Raw genomic sequence first — 18816 nt, forward strand, 5'->3', positions numbered from 1 at the left:
TGAACTTTAGATTATGCAACCTCTATGCTAATCAAGATAAAAACTTACACCAGAACAAGACTTCAGACTAACAGAAATCACTCTCTCTGTCACCCCAGGCCCTGAGCCCTTACTTCCTCTCCGTGGGAGCAGTTCTTCTCACTGATTTTCCTTTCCTCCTTCCAGACACTGGTTACAGTTCAGATACACAAGCAGATTCCTAGTTATTTAGCCCTGAGTTTTGTCACACATCCTATGTAATAAAAGTCTAATATGCCCTAACCGGTTTGGCTCAGTGGATAGAGCGTCGGCCTGCGGACTCAAGGGTCCCAGGTTCGATTCCGGTCAAGGGCATGTACCTTGTTTACGGGCACATCCCCAGTTAGGGGGTGTGCAGGAGGAAGCTGATCGATGTTTTTCTCTCTCATCGATGTTTCTGACTCTCTATCCCTCTCCCATCCTCCCTGTAAAAAAATCAATAAAATATAAAAAAAAACAACACAACTTTAAAAAAAAAAGAAGTCTAATATGCTAAGTGTCCAGTTGTCTGTCAACCAATCAAAGTGTAATATGCTAATGATATGCTAAAGTTGCTCAACCACTCACTGTAACGTGCACTAACCACTAGGGGGGAGATGCTCCGACTGGTAGGTTAGCTTGCTGCTGGGGTCCAGCCGACCTGGGACTGAGCAAAATGGGCCGGACATGCCCTGGAGCCTCCTGCAGTCCCTCCCTGGCTGGCCAACCTCCTGCGTCCCTCCCCAGCCCCCACCGTGCACCAGTGGGGTCCCTCGACCTGGCCTGTGCACTCTCGCAATCCGGGACCACTCAGGGGACATCAGAGATACGGTTTTGGCCGATCCCACAGGCCAGGTTGAGGGACCCCACTGGTGCACGAATTTGTGCACCAGGCCTCTAGTCTATAATAATAAAAGCATAATATGCTAATTAGTCCTTCCGGGGCTGCGAGGGAAGCCGGGGTCCTGAGTGCCAGAGGGAAGCTGGTGCCAGCAGCCGGGGGAAGGAAGGCCTACTCTTGCACGAATTTCGTGCATAGGGCCTCTAGTACTAACATAATCGGACATTGTTCTCCATCAGAGAAGTTAAACCTACTTCATCTTTTTACAAGGCAACATAGTATCCTACTCTGGGAACAGTACAATTTTTCATTAAACCAGCCTGAGGAACTATAAAAAGATACAAATGCCACAGAAAGAGAAAGAGAAATTAGTAAACTAAGCTCTGGAGACTTCTAGGCTAGGTTACCTCTGGATGAGGACAGCTGGCTGAGCGTTTCTGAAGGGCTTTTTCGGGCGGAAGGCTAAATCTGTTGTGCGGTTGAGGGCTAAATTTTAATTTCCAGCTCCCACAGAGAATATGTTAATTTTGTTTATTTAAGAGTGTTCACATCTACTTAAAAATAACCCTCCCTTTGAGGATTGATGGGGCAAAGGACATAAGAGAACTTTCAGGGGTGATGGGGAAGGCTTTCCCGGGGGGCTGCAAAGTTTTTCTGTTGAGGCCCAGATATTCAAGATGTTAACTTTTGTGGTTCACATATCACCTCTGTTGTACATTCTTTTTATTTTTCATACACTTAAAACAGTTAAGATATGCCGAAACCGGTTTGGCTCAGTGGATAGAGCGTCGGCCTGCGGACTGAAGGGTCCCAGGTTCGATTCCGGTCAAGGGCATGTACCTGGGTTGCGGGCACTTCCCCAGTGGGGGATGTGCAGGAGGCAGCTGATTGATGTTTCTCTCTCATCGATGTTTCTGACTCTCTGTCTCTCTCCCTTCCTCTCTGTAAAAAATCAATAAAATATATTTAAAAAAAAAAAAAAAAAAAAAAAAAACAGTTAAGATAGCCCTAACCGGTTTGCTCAGTGGTTAGAGCATCGGCCTGCAGACTGGAAGGTTCGATTCCGATCAAGGGCATGTACGTTGGCTGCAGGCACATCCCCAGTGGGGGGCGTGCAGGAGGCAGCTGATCGATGTTTCTCTCTCATCGATGTTTCTAACTCTCTATCCCTCTCCCTTCCTCTCTGTAAAAAATCAATTAAATATATTTAAAACAAACAAACAAAAAAACCCACACCAGTTAAGATAATAAATTTTGCCGAAACCGGTTTGGCTCAGTGGATAGAGCGTCGGCCTGCGGACTCAAAGGTCCCAGGTTCGATTCCGGTCAAGGGCATGTACCTGGGTTGCGGGCACATCCCCAGTGGGAGATGTGCAGGAGGCAGCTGATCGATGTTTCTCTCTCATCGATGTTTCTAATTCTCTATCTCTCTCCTTTCCTCTCTGTAAAAAATCAATAAAATATATTTTAAAAAAAAAAAAGATAATAAATTTTGTGTGGGTTTTTTTTTTTACCACAAAAAATAATACATAATAATAATAATACTGATAAGCCCTCCTTGGGCATGAGAGGCTTCTGGGGTGCTGGTAATATTTTTCCTGGGTGCTGGTTACTGTGAAAACTCCCAGAGCCTCATAAGTGTAGGATCTGAACGCTTTTATGTATGAATTTTGTTTCAATAAAAAGTTCAGCCCTGTCTGGTGTGGCTCCATTAGTTGGGTGTCATCCTGTGTCCTGAAAGGTTGCTGGTTCAATTCCTGGTCAGGGCATATGCCCAGGTTGCAGGCTTGATCCCCAGTAAGGGGTGTGCAGGAGGCAGCCAATCAATGATTCTCTCTCATTGATATTTCTCTCTCTTTCTCTCCTTTCCTCTCTCTGAAATCAATATCTCTCCTTTCCTCTCTCTGAAATCAATAAAAACATATTTTTTTAGAAAAAGAAAAGAAATGACTGAGGAAGCTTTCCAGGCACTGACATGAGAGATCATCTCGAACATATATTAAGAAAAAACAACAACAAAAAGCAACATGTAAAACAAACACCTTTCATTCAACAAATACTTGTTCAGCACCTACTAAGTGCCAGGCACTGTCCATACACCTTCAAACCAAACAGACATGCATTCCTGCCTCATGCAGTTAGAACTCAAACCATGAAATAAAGAATATGCGTACTTTTACATGTTCTAAGGTCTAGACTCCATTTGGAAGACAACACAAGTTGCTGTAACACTAATGCACTCCCAGACAGTGGTATGGGGCTGGGAAAGGAAACAAGGAGACTTTTCATAATCTACACTAATAAAAAGATGCAAATGGACCATACCTCCATGACGCACACTAGCCAATCAGGCATGAGTATGCAAATTAGCCCAACAAAGCTGGTGGCAACCCCAGCCCCCAGCTGCTCAGGGCCTCTGGGCAGCACGCACGCAGACCGGCTGGGCAGGGCGGGACGCCTGCTATGAGGGTGAGGGCGGGGGCGGAGGATGCTACAGAAGCAGCACTCCAGCTGGAATAAAGACTGAAGGCTCCGGGCACAGCAAAGACTCTGGTGGGAGTGAAGACGGAAGGCGGCAGCCAGAGCAAAGCCCTGAGCCCCGGGGCCCAGAGGAAAACCAGTGCCAGCAGCCAGAGGAAGGAAGGCCTATTGCACGAATCTTCGTGCAACGGGCCTCTAGTAAAGCTATAAAAGTCTTTTGTATCATTTGTGTTTTGAAGCATGGGACTATACTAATATATGTTCTCTTTTGTAAAAAGTTGCAGTTAAGAAGTAAATACCCTCTCCCAACAGTGTTTCGTTTTGTTTCCAGATCAGGTGCTAGGAACCCACTGCTGGTTGAGTTGGACTCTAGGAAACTGGGCCATGAAATCTGTTCGTTTGTTCTTTTTCTTTTTTTTAACAAGCACCATTCCTTTTTTCCACCCCTACCCCATCAGGTTCTAGAATCTTATTCCATGCTGCTCATGCTAAGGGTGGGCCGGTAAGGACGGCTGTGCCCATTGCTGACATCAGTCGAGGCCCGGGAGTCATTTCCTTCTTGGAGCCACGGCCTTCCTCTAGACATCGTGTCTGCTGAGAAGGGAACTTCCGGCGCTGTCAGGTCAGCCCAAGTTTATGTCCTGACAGAGTGGGTTGCTTCTCTATCAGCTCACGGAAAATCCATGTCCCCAGTATCACCAGCCCCAGAAGTATCCTGAGTACGTGGAGCTTGCTGGGAACTGGGCAAAAATGGTTCCCACCATGCCCAGCCCCAAGGTCACCAACTTGCTCAGGGCCACACAGCTTGCATTGGAGTCTGGATTTGAGCCTTTGTCTGTCTGATGTCACCGTCTAAACTCACAGAAAGCACTGGGGTGCAAAGGGAGGATATGTGAGCCACTCTTGTACCCTGTCCCCAAAGGAAAGGTCCCCATTGTCTGGCAGGGTCTTCACAGGGCAGCCGGAGGGCCCCAGGTTTTTGGTTCTGATGAGAAAAGACTTTTCACAAGCTAAGTGAGACCCTTCCCCACTTGGAGGACTCAAGCCAGGTGGCCCCCCTGGAGGAGGTGAGGCCCTGGCTGCAAGATCCAGCTGACGCCTCCACCTCTGAGCCTCACAGAGAGAAATAATGAAGCAACTGTGAGGCTTGTTTACTGTTCACTCTGCCTGAAACACGCTTCTTCCCATTTTCCCCACAGCCATTGGCTCAAGCTCCAGCCCTTGGTCACCTAAAATAAACCCACATGATTTTCCCTACATTCACCGTATCCTGTCCTTCGCTTCACAGCACTTACAACAACCTAGAATTACATCTTCGTTCCCTTGTCCACTCCCTGTGGTCAAGGATTCTGCTCTGTTCGCTGTTGTATACTCAGTGTCCAGACCCCACCTCATAAGATGCTCAATAAATGTTTGTAGATAGAATGTGCTCCCGGCGCCCAGCATAAGGTCTGCTGGGCACAGAGGTCCCTTGTCTCCGTTGTGAGCCTGGCAGGGCTGGGAGGGTTTGCTCAGGCCCATCCATGGCTACCTCCCTTTGGGCAGATTCAAGGCTGGGTGAATAACATCATTGTCCATTCTGTCCCCCATCCCGACTCCAGTCTGGCCTCATGGAGCCCAAAGATTTCTCAAGTGCCGCCCACAGGCAGGCCGGGCCAGGCCTGGAGCCCAGACTAAAATTTGAAGATCAGAGATAGCTGGCCACAGCCCAGGGATGCACAGCATGGGCAGCTGTAGGATCTGGGGCTTGAGCCAAAACCAAGAACAAGGGAGACCCTTAAGAGACTGGCAAGTTCAAGCAAGGAGGGGAGCGGCTGGGTGGTAGCCAGGTCCCCTGCCTCCCTCTTGAGTGGGCTGGGCAGGGAGTGTCCCAGCCTCCCCCAGATGTGTCTCTGCAGCCTCCTGAGGCCACAGTCTCTAGGGGGGTGGGACTTGGGGGAGGGGAGGGAGAGAGGCACAGCTCTGCCACATTTGTTTTTCATTTTTGAGTGGTTTCCGGCCCCTTCCCCAAGGCCATTCAGTCTTACAGTTTCCAGGAAGTTTCGGTCACACTAGGAGGGTGGCAGGGCCTCTCCGCCCCAAGGCACTGCCTTGTGAGGCGTGTGACCAGATCGGCCCTCGGGACACAAAAGGGAGAAGAGAAAGGAGAAACTGAGGACTGTTCCTCCCAGTCCCCGCCATGGGAACCAGAGGAAGAGAAGCGCAATAGGGCGTGGTTGGGGAGGGGCCTCATCTTGGCTCCAGTCCCTGCGCCCTGAGGTGCAGGCCGCCTTCAGAGGTTCCGGGGAGGGGTGCACCCCCAACCCTTTGCACAGGGCAGGGAAAGTTAGCCAATGGTTTCCGGCTTCCTACCTGCCCCCGCACCCGAGGCGCCCCGGTTTCCGCCCTTCCCAGGCGGCGGGCTAGACACGATGGGCTCCCACCCTTGCATTCGGTCTGCCGAGTCTTGCCTCAGTTTCCCCATCGAGCCAAAAGCCCGTGCCGGCGATCTCCAGAGGGATGTGGGCAGGAGTAAGAAGTGGACAAAGGGGACTGGAAGAGGAGGGGGTTTGGGGAGGTTGGGGCCCTGTCCCTTCTCGAAGCCCAGGTCGCCGCGCCTCCCCTCCCCCGCCTGGCATCTGAGCCACCCAGATAACGGGACCTCCCCGGGCGGAGCATGCGCGTGCGTCCCGGCCCGTCGGCCCGAGGGAGAGCAAGGGTTCCCCGGAGGGTCCGCAGGGCGACAGGGCGGGGAGAGGGGGAGTGGGCACGGCGCAGGGAGGGATGCAGGCCCTGGGAGCAGGATGAGGCCGCGGCTGCAGCGCGGGCGTTTAAGATCTCAGACCTGCCCCTCCTCCAAGGGCCCCCCCAACTCGGCAAAGGCGGCCACGGGTTAGAGGCGGCTCCTACCGTAGGCTCCGTCCTTCCGCTCGTCCTCCATGGCCACGGCGGGCTGGGAGGGGAGTCCGAGCCAGCGCGACCCCAGCCCGAGCGGGCGGGAGGCTGTGCGGGCTCAGCGCCCCGCCCCGGGTCGGGCTCCGCCCAGCCCGCCCGGCGCTCCGCGCGCCTTCTCCAATGGGAGCCCTGCGCGGGCGGAGGCAGGGGCGGGGCCGGAGGCGGGCCCGGCTCGGGAAGGGGTGGTACCTCAACCTTTGTTTCTTTTCTGGACCGTGAGACCTTCTCGGTGTGTTTCCTGTAAAAGGAGGAGTTGTCATTCATTCAATCATTCTTCCATGCATCCATGCATCCATCCATCCGTCCGTCCACCCACCCACCCATTCATTCGTCAAATAGATATTGAGTGCTCGCTGTCTGTGTGCCAGTGAACAGACAAAATGATGCCATTTTTCATTCTTCAGATTGGCAAGAATTTGAGTTTGGTAACATCAAGCCAGGTGAACAGAGGCTGTAGAAGGATTAAATCCAAACCGTGCTCACCCCGTGCGATTCCTCTCTGCCGTGGCAGGCGTGTGTGCGTGGGGAGTCCATGCCAAACAAAGGGTGTTACTGAAAGGTTCCGAGTGGGCCGGGTTCAGGCACCTATGATATGAGGCCATAATGTATCAAAAGAACTTTTATTCCAGGCACCTGGGTGCAGATGGGCTGAGTCCGAAAAAGGAATCAGCGGTGACTGAAGGGGGAGGCAGACTTTTTTATTTTATTTTTTTAAATTTTGTTTTTATTTTGATTTCAGAGAGGAAGGGAGAGGGAGAGAGATAGAAACATCAATGATGAGAGAGAATCATTGATCGCCTGCCTCCTGCACATCCCCTACAGGGGATCAAGCCCACAACCTAGGCATGTGCCCTTGGCCTGAATCGAACCTGGGACCCTTCAGTCCGCAGGCCGACACTCTATCCACTGAGCCAAACCAGCCAGGGCAGACTTTTATTAACCTCTGCTGGCTGCAAACAGTCCTGCCGACATAAGGGTCGGGTCCGTTCTTGGTTCCTCCATGCCAGATGTCCAGTGGTTATCTAGGATATGCCGTGTTCAAGACTGCACGCTTTCCACAAGATATCTGCTAAGCACAATAAGTTTCCTCTGCCCCGTTTTATTATCTTGAACCCTTCCAGTTACCTGCAGCTTTGATAGTTAGTGTTAAAAAAAAAACCTGGGAGATGCCCTGGCTGGTTTGCTCAGTGGATAGAGCACCGGCCTGCGGACTGAAAGGTCCCAGGTTCGATTCCGGTCAAGGGCATGTACCTTGGTTGCGGGCACATCCCCAGTAGGAGGTGTGCAGGAGGCAGCTGATCGATGTTTCTCTCTCATTGATGTTTCTAACTCTCTATCCCTCTCCCTTCCTCTCTGTAAAAAATCAATAAAATATATTAAAAAATAAAAATAAATAAAAAAATTTAAAAAACCCAAAAAACAAAAAACGGGGAGACATGTCCATCAACAGAGGACTGCATACACTAGGATGGTAGGGTCCCAGGAGGGAATAGCATGAGCAGATAGAAAGAACGAAAGACATCAGGGAAATGAGAAAAAAAATTTTTAGAGTATAATAGAAGTAATCCTGTTATTTGCAGATTTTTAAATATTTCCTACAATTTTTGTGATATTATACTATGTTAGTACAGTTTTGGTAATATATTTAAAATGTTTTTTCTTGAAATATTAATGCTTATTGCATGTAATATTATTACATTTAAAATAGTTTCTTGAAATATTAATGTTTATTGCATGTAACATTATAAAAAATAAATTTAAAAAGTAACATAGATGGTGCCAGGTGGGTACTGGAAATATCGAGAACACTTTGTAAAGCACATGATTGTCTAACCATAAGCTGTATACCTGAAACTAATGCAAAATAATATTGAATGTAAACTGTAATTAAAAAAAATTTAAAAAAATAAAAGATTTACTAAATTTAAAAGAAAAAGACATCAGGGAAATGCAAGCTAAAACAATGAAATACCACTACATTTTCACCAGAACAGCTAAAACTAAAAAGACAGACAGTAGCAAGTTTTGGTGAGCAAATGGGACTCTCCTCCGCTGCTGGTGGGAATGTGAAATGACACAGCCACTTGGAAAAAAAGGTCTGGCAGTTTCCTTTATAAGAAATGGGTACCCACCGCATGACCCAGCCATGGTACTCCTAGGTATTTACCCAAGAAAAATAACACTGATTGAAAAAGGAAAAAAAAAAACCCACAAAGACATGTAGACAAATGTTCATAGCAGCTTTATTCATAATGGCTGAAAACTGAAAGCAATCTAAACGTCTATAAATGGATGAGTGGTTCAACAAACGGTGGTCCATCCATATAAGGTGATACGCTTTGGCAAGAAAAAGAAATGAACTATGGGTAAGTGCAACAGCATGAATAAATATATTTTTTAAAACATCCTGCCGGCCCTGGCTGGGTAGCTCAGTAGATCAGAGCATCCTCCCAATATGCCAAGGTTGTGGGCCAGCCCGGGCACATGCAAGAATCACCCAATGACCCTCGCTGGCTTGGCTCAGTGGATAGAGCATCCGCCTGCGGACTGAAGGGTCGCAGGTTCCAGTCCAGTCAAGGGAGTGTGCAGGAGGCAGCCGATCAATGATTCTCTCTCATCATTGATGTTTCTATCTCTCTCTCCCTTCCTCTCTGAAATCATTAAAAATATATATATATATATTTTTAAATAGATTTTATTGATTTTTTACAGAGAGGAAGGGAAAGGGATAGAGAGTTAGAAACATCGATGAGAGAGAAACATTGATCAGCCGCCTCCTGCACATCTCCCACTGGGGATGTGCCCGCAACCAAGGTACATGCCCTTGACCGGAATCGAACCCGGGACCCTTCAGTCCGCAGGCCGGCGCTCTATCCACTGAGTCAAACCGGTCAGGGCTAAAAATATATTTAAAAAAGAATCAACCAATGAATGCATAATAAACATAAGAACAAATTGATGTTTCTCTTTCTCTCTCTTCCTTCCTCTCTCTAAAAACCAATAATAGTAATTTTTAAAAACACATAGTTTTTATTTCAGAAAGGAAGGGAGAGGGAGAGATAGAAACATCAATGATCAGAGGAAATCATTGATCAGCTGCCTACGGCACGCCCTCTACTGGGGATTGAGCCTGCAACCTGGGCATGCGCCTTTAACTGGAATCAAACCCAGCACCCTTCAATTTGCAAGCTGGCTCTATCCACTGAGCCAAACCATCTAGGTCAAGCATGTCAAACTCAAAGGCTAACACAGGCCAAATAAACAAGGTTTAAGTGTATGTGGGCCGCAAAAAAACAAAAGCTTCAATTTTCATAGAAACGTAGGTTTATTTCGATAGAGACATGCTGAATACAAAGGGCTGAGGTAAATGAGTCATCGTAAGATAAAATAATAGAACATTTTAATAAAAATTAATATTTTTGCTTGAACATTAACTTACCAGACACTGAATAACTGCACAAATTAATAAGCGTAACGCAAATAAACCTATTTTTCTTGTTCTCCAAACGTGAAATATTTCCTGTTGTGCACACCAAACAAGTCAGTCCAAGGCTAATGGCGTGGCAATCAGCTGCTAAAATATTCGCTGCTAGTATTAGTGGAGAGAAATGGTGCGCCTGCGCATAAGGGAAATGAATGCACACGATTATAGTCATCAGTCATTAGTGAACATTGTAGCTCCTTATTAACAATTATGTATAAATGGATATTGTAAAAATTAAGCTACAAAATTTTTATTAAAACATTTCTTACATACCACTATATTGGGTGGGCCGCAAAAATATTCAGCGGACCACAAGTTTGACATGCTTGATCTAGGGCTAATAGTAATTTTTTTTTAAAGCATTACACCAAGTGAAAAATGCCAGTCACTTTTGTATGAAGTTCTAGAACAGGCATAGCTAATGAACCTGTGATAAAAGAACTTGGATCAGGGGTTGCCTTCACAGGAGGTAGTGACTGGTGGGGCCATAGGGTGACTTGCGGGGGACTGGAAACAATCCTGTGGTTACACAGGTGGGCTCAGTTTGCAACAGTTACTTGATATACATTCCAATTTTTTTTTAAATATATACTTTATTGATTTTTCACAGAGAGGAAGGGAGAGAGATAGAGAGTTAGAAACATCGATGAGAGAGAAACATCGATCAGCTGCCTCCTGCACATCTCCTACTGGGGATGTGCCCGCAACCCAGGTACATGCCCTTGACCGGAATCGAACCCGGGACCTTTCAGTCCGCAGGCTGACGCTCTATCCACTGAGCTAAACCGGTTTCGGCACATTCCAATTTTTTAAATGGAATTTTCAAATATAGTTTAAGAAAGAAAGAGGTGGCCCTGCAGGTTGTAACAAGAGTGAGTGTTTATAGGCGCTTACTCAGCATCAGGTGAGGAAATAAGTGCTTTATATTAAATCTTTATAACCGTTTCCTTGTTGGGGAAAGTGGCACAGAGAGGTTAAGTAACTTATTAAGGGCTTTGCATTAAATCTTTGCAATCATTTGTCAGTTGGGGAAAGTGACACAAGGGGTTAATTTACTCTCAGCCAGTTAGTGAGCCTGGGGCTGTACAAGAATTTGAACTCATAAGCCTGACTTCAAAACCCACACATGTTCCACACCCTTTAGCCACAACCCTGACAGTGTAGCCCAACTAAGCTTTTAGGTTACTGGTGAGTAAAAATAGCAAGTTGTGTTCAGTGTTTAGTCATTTATAGTATGAGGGAGGGATGGAGGGGGAGAGAGAGAGAGAGTGAGAGAGCGAGAGAGAGAGAGAGAGAGAGAGAGAGAGAGAGAGAGAACATTACACACAAAGGTATATACATACATATGTCAGCATTAAACTAAACAGAAAAAGATCTGAACACTTCAGTGGTTGTTATAGGGACCAGAATGGAGTGGAGCTGGCAAAGGGGACGAGTTTTCCTGATCTATGTTCTCTCTCTCTCTCTCTCTCTCTCTCTCTCTCTCTCTCTCTCTCTCTCTCATAGGAGAAAGTATATGTTTCTTAGGTTATTAAAACTCTATTTCAAAAAATAGATTTAAACAAACAAGTCACAAAAGGACAAACACTGTATGATTCCACTTACAGGAGGTCCCTAGCGGAGTCATAGAGACAGAATGAAGAATGGTGAGTCCCAGGGTCTGGGGGAAGGAGAATTGGGGAGTTTAATGGGGACAGAGTTTCAGTTTGGGAAAATGAAGAAGTTTTGGGGACGGATGGTGGTGGTGATGGTTACACAACAATGTAAATGTACTTAATGCCACTGAAGCGTACACTTAAAAGGAATAAAATGGTAAATTTTAGGTTATGTATATTTTACCATAATAAAAAATTAAATATATTTTTAAAAATATGGTACAACACAGCTGTGATGGGAGACACTTGGGAAAGCCCACAGGACGCGTATGGCCTAGACATGGGTTGGCAGGTCAGAGAGGGCTTCCTGAAGAGGAGGCCTGAAAGCTGAAAGAGAACGGGGTGGAGAAAGCAAAAAGGCACAGGCATGCACTGAGTAGTCAGGTGCCAGAGGAAAGAGAGAAAGAGAGAAAGAGAGAAAGAGAGAGAGGAACTGAAATTAGGGAAGTCAGTGTATCTGGGGCAGTGGGTTCAAGAGGTGCATCGTGGGAGAAGTCAGCAGGGCTCTGCTATGCCAGGCAGGGCAGTTCAGGGCAATGGGGAGCCATGGGGGATGTGAGAGTGAGGGAGGGCAGTAGGAGCTGCGAGTTTTAGAGAGATCCCTTTAGTGCTGTGGAGAAGAGGTTGAATGGGGTGCCTAGAGGCAGGTCCCTCAGGGGAAGCTGGGCAGGCTGTAGGCACCCAGGAGGAACTGGGGCAAGGCCACAGGTCGTGGGGACAGGGGAAGTTGCAGCTGAGACGGGGCAGCTGCTCACACAGAGATGCTCTGTTCCCTGACCCCACTGTAGCTTCGGGGCTCATGAATTTTTCAGCCAAACAGGACTTGAGTTTCAGATTCCAGGGCGCCTGGCCCAGGCTTTTGGGTTCTATTTACTGCCTGAAAACATCTCAGGGCCCCAGGAGAAGGGCCCTTGATGAGGTTCAGTGAGGCCTGGGCTGGGGTGCCGGACTGGCAGCTCCCAAGCCCCCTAAATCACCTTCTGAGCGGAGGGCTGGTAGGATCTTGGAGATTACCCTTATTTGAGAAGAAGGCAGCATAAAACCTTGGGTTTGCAGGATTAGAATTCCAGTTTGGCCACTGCTGGCAGGTGACTTTTTTTTTTAATTAAATATTTATTGTTCAGATTATTACAGTTGTTCCTCTTTTTTCCCCCTATAGCTCCCCTCCACCTGGTTCCCACCCTACTCTCTACCCTTACCTCCCCCCCCCCCCCGACACACACACACTGTCCTCATCCATAGGTGTACGATTTTTGTCCAGTCTCTTCCCGCACCCTTTCCCCACCCCCACAAGAATAGTCAGTCCACTCCCTTTCTATGCCCCTGATTCTATTATATTTACCAGTTTATTCTGTTCATCAGATTATTTATTCACTTGATTTTTATTTTTATTTTATTTTATTTTTTTTAAAACTTATAATTTGTTTATTTCTGGAATTTTCCATTTAATATTTTGGAACATGGCTGACCATGGGAAACTAAAATTGAGAAAAGCAAAATCCAGATAAGGGAGGATTACTATATATCAACATTTTAACAATGGTGTTCTCTGTGGGACCAGAGCATGATCTATATTGTTTTTTTTTGTTTGTTTGTTTGTTTTTTTGTTATTGATATTTTTGTGTGTGTGTGTGTGTCAGAATTTTTTTTTAATTAAATCTTTATTGTTCAGATTATTACATTTGTTCCTTTCCCCCCCCCCCCATAACTCCCCTCCTCCCAGTTCCCGCCCCACCCTCCACCCTCACTCCCCACCCACTGTCCTCATCCATAGGTGCACGATTTTTGTCCAGTCTCTTCCCACATCTCCCACACCCCTTTCCCCCCCAAGAATAGTCAGTCCATTCCCTTTCTATGTCCCTGATTCTATTATAATCAACAGTTCATTCTGTTCATCAGATTATTTATTCACTTGATTCTTAGATTCACTTGTTGATAGATGCATATTTGTTGTTCATAATTTGTATCTTTACCTTTTTCTTCCTCTTCCTCTTCTTAAAGGATACCTTTCAGCATTTCATATAATCCTGGTTTGGTGGTGATGAACTCCTTTAGCTTTTCCTTATCTGTGAAGCTCTTTATCTGACCTTCAATTCTGAATGATAGCTTTGCTGGATAAAGTAATCTTGGTTGTAGGTTCTTGGTATTCATCACTTTGAATATTTCTTGCCACTCCCTTCTGGCCTGCAAAGTTTCTGTTGAGAAATCAGCTGACAGTCGTATGGGTATTCCCTTGTAGGTAACTGAGTTACTTTCTCTTGCTGTTTTTAAGATTCTCTCTTTATCTTTTGCTCTTGGCATTTTAATTATGATGTGTCTTGGTGTGGTCCTCTTTGGATTCCTTTTGTTTGGGGTTCTCCGCGCTTCTTGGACCTGTAAGTCCATTTCTTTCACCAGGTGGGGGAAGTTTTCTGTCATTATTTCTTCAAATAGGTTTTCAATATCTTGCTCTCTCTCATCTTCTGGCACCCCTATAATTCTGATGTTGGTACGCTTGAAGCTGTCCCAGAGGCTCCTTACACTATCCTCGCATTTTTGGATTCTTTTTTCATTTTGCTTTTCCCGTTGGTTATTTTTTGCTTCCTCGCAATTCAAATCATTGACTTGATTCTTGCGCTCCTCTGGTCTGCTGTCGGGCGTCTGTTTAATATTCGTTATTTCAGACCGTGTGTGCTTAGTTTCTAGTTGGTTCCCCAATATAAGATCGAGGGTCTTATTAGTTTTCGTGTAGATCTCATTAAGTTTATCGGCAGCTTCTAAACAGTTCTTGAGAGACCTTAAAAGTGTGGTTCTGAACTCTATTTCTTCCATTGACAATTTTGTCCTGTTTCTTTGTCTCCGCATTTTGTTATGCTTCTTTGGTGCACCCCCTAGTGGTCTTTGTTCGCAGTCTTATAGATAATTCTTGATTGTTGTAGCTAATCCCAGGGAGGGTTTGACCTCCAGGCCAAGTGGCTATGAGAATCAGCTGTGTCAGCAGTGAGAGAACTTCTGTCCTCTAGGGAGGTGCTAATCTAGCCTTTGCCTGAGGCTATCCAGTAAATGCCTCTGTGCAGGGCTTGGGCGGGACGGGTCGCACAGGATCAACAGGGTGGGCCGGAGAGAGCAGTTATGGCGGCTCTCAGTCCTGTCCCCAGGGGCTCTGCCTCTCTGAGTCCCAGCACCCGCTGCAAGGCTCGGAGAGAAAGCTGCACTAGCTCTGACCGAAGCCAGACAGTCCCGCTTCTCCCGTTTGAGTCTGGGTCCCTAAAGACTCGCCCAGATCTGGAGCTCAGAGTCTGCGACTCCCTCCCGATTGAAAACAACAACCGCGCCCTCCTCCGCCAGCCCGCTCCGCGCACTCCGCACCTCAGAATTTGACTTCAGCACTGCGCCTCCTCTGAGTGTCCGTATGCGTTTCTCTTTCCTCCTAGTTGTAGGACTTCCACTCAGCCAGCGTTTCTGTGGTTCTGGGTGATGTCCGTTCCGTGTTTTAGTTTCACTTTTGAAGTAGTTGTTCAAAGCAGCAAACTCCGGCGTTAACCTATGCCGCCATCTTGGTTCCCATCTTGCTATTTCTATCGGCAGCTTCTAAACAGTTCTTGAGAGACCTTAAAAGTGTGGTTCTGAACTCTATATCTTCCTTTGACAATTTTGTCCTGTTTCTTTGTCTCCGCATTTTGTTATGCTTCCTTGGTGCACTCCCTAGTGGTCTTTGTTTGCAGTCTTATAGTTAAATCTTGATTGTTGTAGCTAATCCCAGGGAGGGTTTGACCTCCAGGCCAAGTGGCTATGAGAATCAGCTGTGTCAGCAGTGAGAGAACTTCTGTCCTCTAGGGAGGTGCTAATCTAGCCTTTGCCTGAGGCTATCCGGCAAATGCCTCTGTGCAGGGCTTGGGCGGGGCGGGTCGCACAGGATCAACAGGGTGGGCCGGAGAGAGCAGTTATGGCGGCTCTCAGTCCTGTCCCCAGGGGCTCTGCCTCTCTGAGTCCCAGCACCCGCTGCAAAGCTCAGAGAGAAAGCTGCACTCGCTCTGACCGAAGCCAGACAGTCCGCTTCTCCCGTTTTCCACTTGATTTTTAGATTCACTTGTTGATAGATGTGTATTTGTTGTTCATAATTTGTATCTTTAACTTTTTCTTCTTCTTCCTCTTCTTTTTTTAAAAAAATATATTTTATTGATTTTTCACAGAGAGGAAAGGAGAAGGATAGAGAGTTAGAAATATCGATGAGAGAGAAACATTGATCAGCTGCCTCCTGCACACCTCCTACTGGGGATGTGCCTGCAACCAAGGTACATGCTCTTGGCCAGAATCGAACCTGGGACCTTTCAGTCTGCAGGCCGACGCTCTATCCACTGAGCCAAATCTGTTAGGGCTTCTTCCTCTTCTTAAAGGATACCTTTCAGCATTTCATATAATACTGGTTTGGTGGTGATGAACTCCTTTAGCTTTTTCTTATCTGTGAAGCTCTTTATCTGACCTTCTATTCTGAATGATAGCTTTGCTGGATAAAGTAATCTTGGTTGTAGGTTCTTGGAATTCATCACTTTGAATATTTCTTGCCACTCTCTTCTGGCCTGCATGGTTTCTGTTGAGAAATCAGCTGACAATTGTATGGGTACTCCCTTGTAGGTAACTGACTGTCTTTCTTTTGCTGCTTTTAAGATTCTCTCTTTGTCTTTTGCTCTTGGCATTTTAATGATGATGTGTCTTGGTGTGGTCCTCTTTGGGTTCCTTTTGTTTGGGGTTCTCTGCACTTCCTGGACTTGTAAGTCTATTTCTTTCACCAGGTAGGGGAAGTTTTCTGTCATTATTTCTTCAAATAGGTTTTCAATATCTTGCTCTCTCTCTTCTTCTGGCACCCCTATAATTCAGATGTTGGTATGCTCGAAGTTGTCCCAGAGGCTCCTTATACTATCTTCATATTTTTGGATTCTTTTTTCATTTTGTTTTTCCAGTTGGGTGTTTTTTGCTTCTTCGTACTTCAAATCTTTGACTTGCTTCTTGCGATCCTCTAGTCTGCTGTGGGAACTCTGTATAATATTCTTTATTTCAGTCAGTGTATGCTTACTTTCTAGTTGGTCCTTTTTCATATCCACAAGGGTCTCACTAGATTTATTGAGGGTCTCACTAAATTTATCACCGGTTTCTAGAAAATTCTTGAAAAACCTTATAAGTGTGGTTTTGAACTCTATATCCAGTAGTTTGCTTTCCTCCATTTCTGTCATTTGTGACTTGTTTCTTTGTCTCCTCATTTTTTATGCTTCCCTTTGTTGATATAGTGGCTTTCTGTGTTAGGTGTCCTATAGGGCCCAGTGGCTCAGCCTCCCCAATTACCTGAGGTGGATACTCTTGGTGCACCCCTTTGTGGGCTTTGTGCACAGTCTTGTTGTAGTTAAGCCTTGATTGTTGTAGGTATCACTGGGAGGAATTGACCTCCAGGCCAATTGGCTGTGAGAATCAGCTGTGTCTGCAGTGGGAGAACTTCTGTGCTGGAGACACCCTTCTGGGGCAAGACCTGCTTCAGTGGGGTTTTGGTGCTCACTGAGTCTGCCCCCTGAGTGTGTCCCTTATGGATCTGAGGAGTTGTAATCTGGATGGTCCCACTCTGACCACTGGGTATACTGGCTCTTGGATCTAAGGAGGTGCTAATTTAGCCTCTGCCTGAGGCTACCCAGCAGGAGCTATGGAGAGATCTTCAGATTCCCCTTCCTTGTTTGGGGTTTGGAGGTTCCCAAATGAGGCCCAGCTGTGAAGCAATGCAAGCTGCTGTGGGGCCTTGGGCCTTCTTTTGGAAGTTCTGGGTCTCTCTGACCCAGCTGCAGTTTGTTAGGTAATTTTCAGATTGCAAAGGGCCAGGCCTTTCATATGCAAAAGCCTCTGCGCACAGCTTGGATGGGGTGGGGTCTCAGGGAATCAACAGGGTGGAGCAAAAAACTATGGCTGCACCTCAGCCCTACCCTAAGAGGCCCTGAGTCTCAGTGTCCCGGTAATCACTGCAAGCACCTCTGAGAGAAAGCCGCCCTCAAGTTCCGCCTGCTGCCAGACAGCAGGAATTGAACCGTGACCTCTTGATTCATATGTCAAGGCTCAACCATTGAGCCACACCAGCCAGGCTGGCAGGTGACTTTGTAGAATCACTGATTCTCTGAGCTTCCATTTTCCTATCTGTGGAATGGAGGTAATAGGCTTCCCTAAATAAAAACATGGTTTCATGGAGGGTTCCTGCACGGGAGATGGTTAGGGCAGCACCTGAGTACAGGGAGCAGCATACAGGCCGGAGCTGTTGTTAGTAATAGGAATACTCATATCCCACAATGCAGCAGAGCGGGTGAAAGCTGGGACCAGGCTTGAAGACTCAGATTCCAATTCTGACTCAGCTGTCTCCAGGCTGCGGCCTTGAACCAGTGGCTTTACCTCTGCTTCTCCCAATGTAAGAAGACAAGAACGTCTTCCCCTCAGGTCCTGAGTTATCAGATAAAACATAGTTGGGAAGACTGGAATCAAACACAGCAAAAAATAACAATCTTAAAAAAAAAGAAAAGAAAAGAAGAAGTGTTGGGCCCTAGCTGGTTTGGCTCAATGGATAGAGCGTCGGCCCACAGACTGAAGGGCCCCAGGTTCGATTTCAGGCAAGGGCACCTACCTTGATTGCAGGCTTTATCCCCGGCTCTGGCCAGGGTGCGGGCAGAAGGCAACCAATCAATGTTTCTCTCTCTCTGTCTCTCCCCCTCCCTTCCACTCTCTCTAAAAATCAATGGGAAAATATCCTCGGGCATGTGCCCCTGACCGGAATCGAACCCAGGACCCTTCAGTCCACAGGCCCGACGCTCTATCCATTGAGCCAAACCGGCTAGGGCTTAAAAAATATTTTTATTGATTTCAGAGAGGAAGGGAGAGGGAGAGAGAGATAGAAACATCAATGAGAATCATTGATCAGCTGCCTCTTGCACGCCCCACACTGGAAATAGAGCCCGCAACCCGGGCATGTGCCCTTGCCCAGAATCGAACCAGGAACCCTTCAACCGGCAGGCCAACGCTCTAGTCACTGAGCCAGACCAGCCAGGACTATACATATTTTTTGAATGGTTCAAGCTGTGTGCTCAGTGGTTGATCTTCGACCTATGAACCAAGAAGTCACGGTTTGATTCCCAGCCGACAGGAGGCAGCTGGTCTACGGTTCTCTCTCATCATTGATGTTTCTATCTCTCTCTCCCTCTCCCTTCCTTGCTGAAATTAATAAAAAATATTAAAAATATTTTTGAATGAATAAGAATAACATTAGGAATAATAATAAAAGCAGCTACATTTGCCTTATTCAGAGGGCAAGCCACAGTTCCTGTCACTGAGTGAAAGAATTTACTAGTGAGTAAATATTTGAGTGAAAGAATAATTCATAGGTGAGGTAAACGCGCGCGGACCCTGTCCTAAAGCCAGAACTG

The 18816-nt window shown here is 46.7% G+C and overlaps 1 protein-coding gene across 1 annotated transcript in view; it reads right to left on the reverse strand.

Moving 5' to 3' along the window:
* Positions 1-6353, reverse strand: part of SLC44A2 (solute carrier family 44 member 2) — a 28235-nt gene extending 21882 nt beyond the window's left edge. The window contains exon 1 of the mRNA XM_059696801.1: positions 6209-6353. Within this exon, the coding sequence (XP_059552784.1) occupies positions 6209-6239 (31 nt within the window). The 5' untranslated portion in view covers positions 6240-6353. The remainder of the gene's footprint in view (positions 1-6208) is intronic.
* Positions 6354-18816: the final 12463 nt, after the last annotated feature.

Source organism: Myotis daubentonii, chromosome 5, assembly GCF_963259705.1.
Source record: "Myotis daubentonii chromosome 5, mMyoDau2.1, whole genome shotgun sequence".
Lineage (NCBI taxonomy): Eukaryota > Metazoa > Chordata > Mammalia > Chiroptera > Vespertilionidae > Myotis > Myotis daubentonii.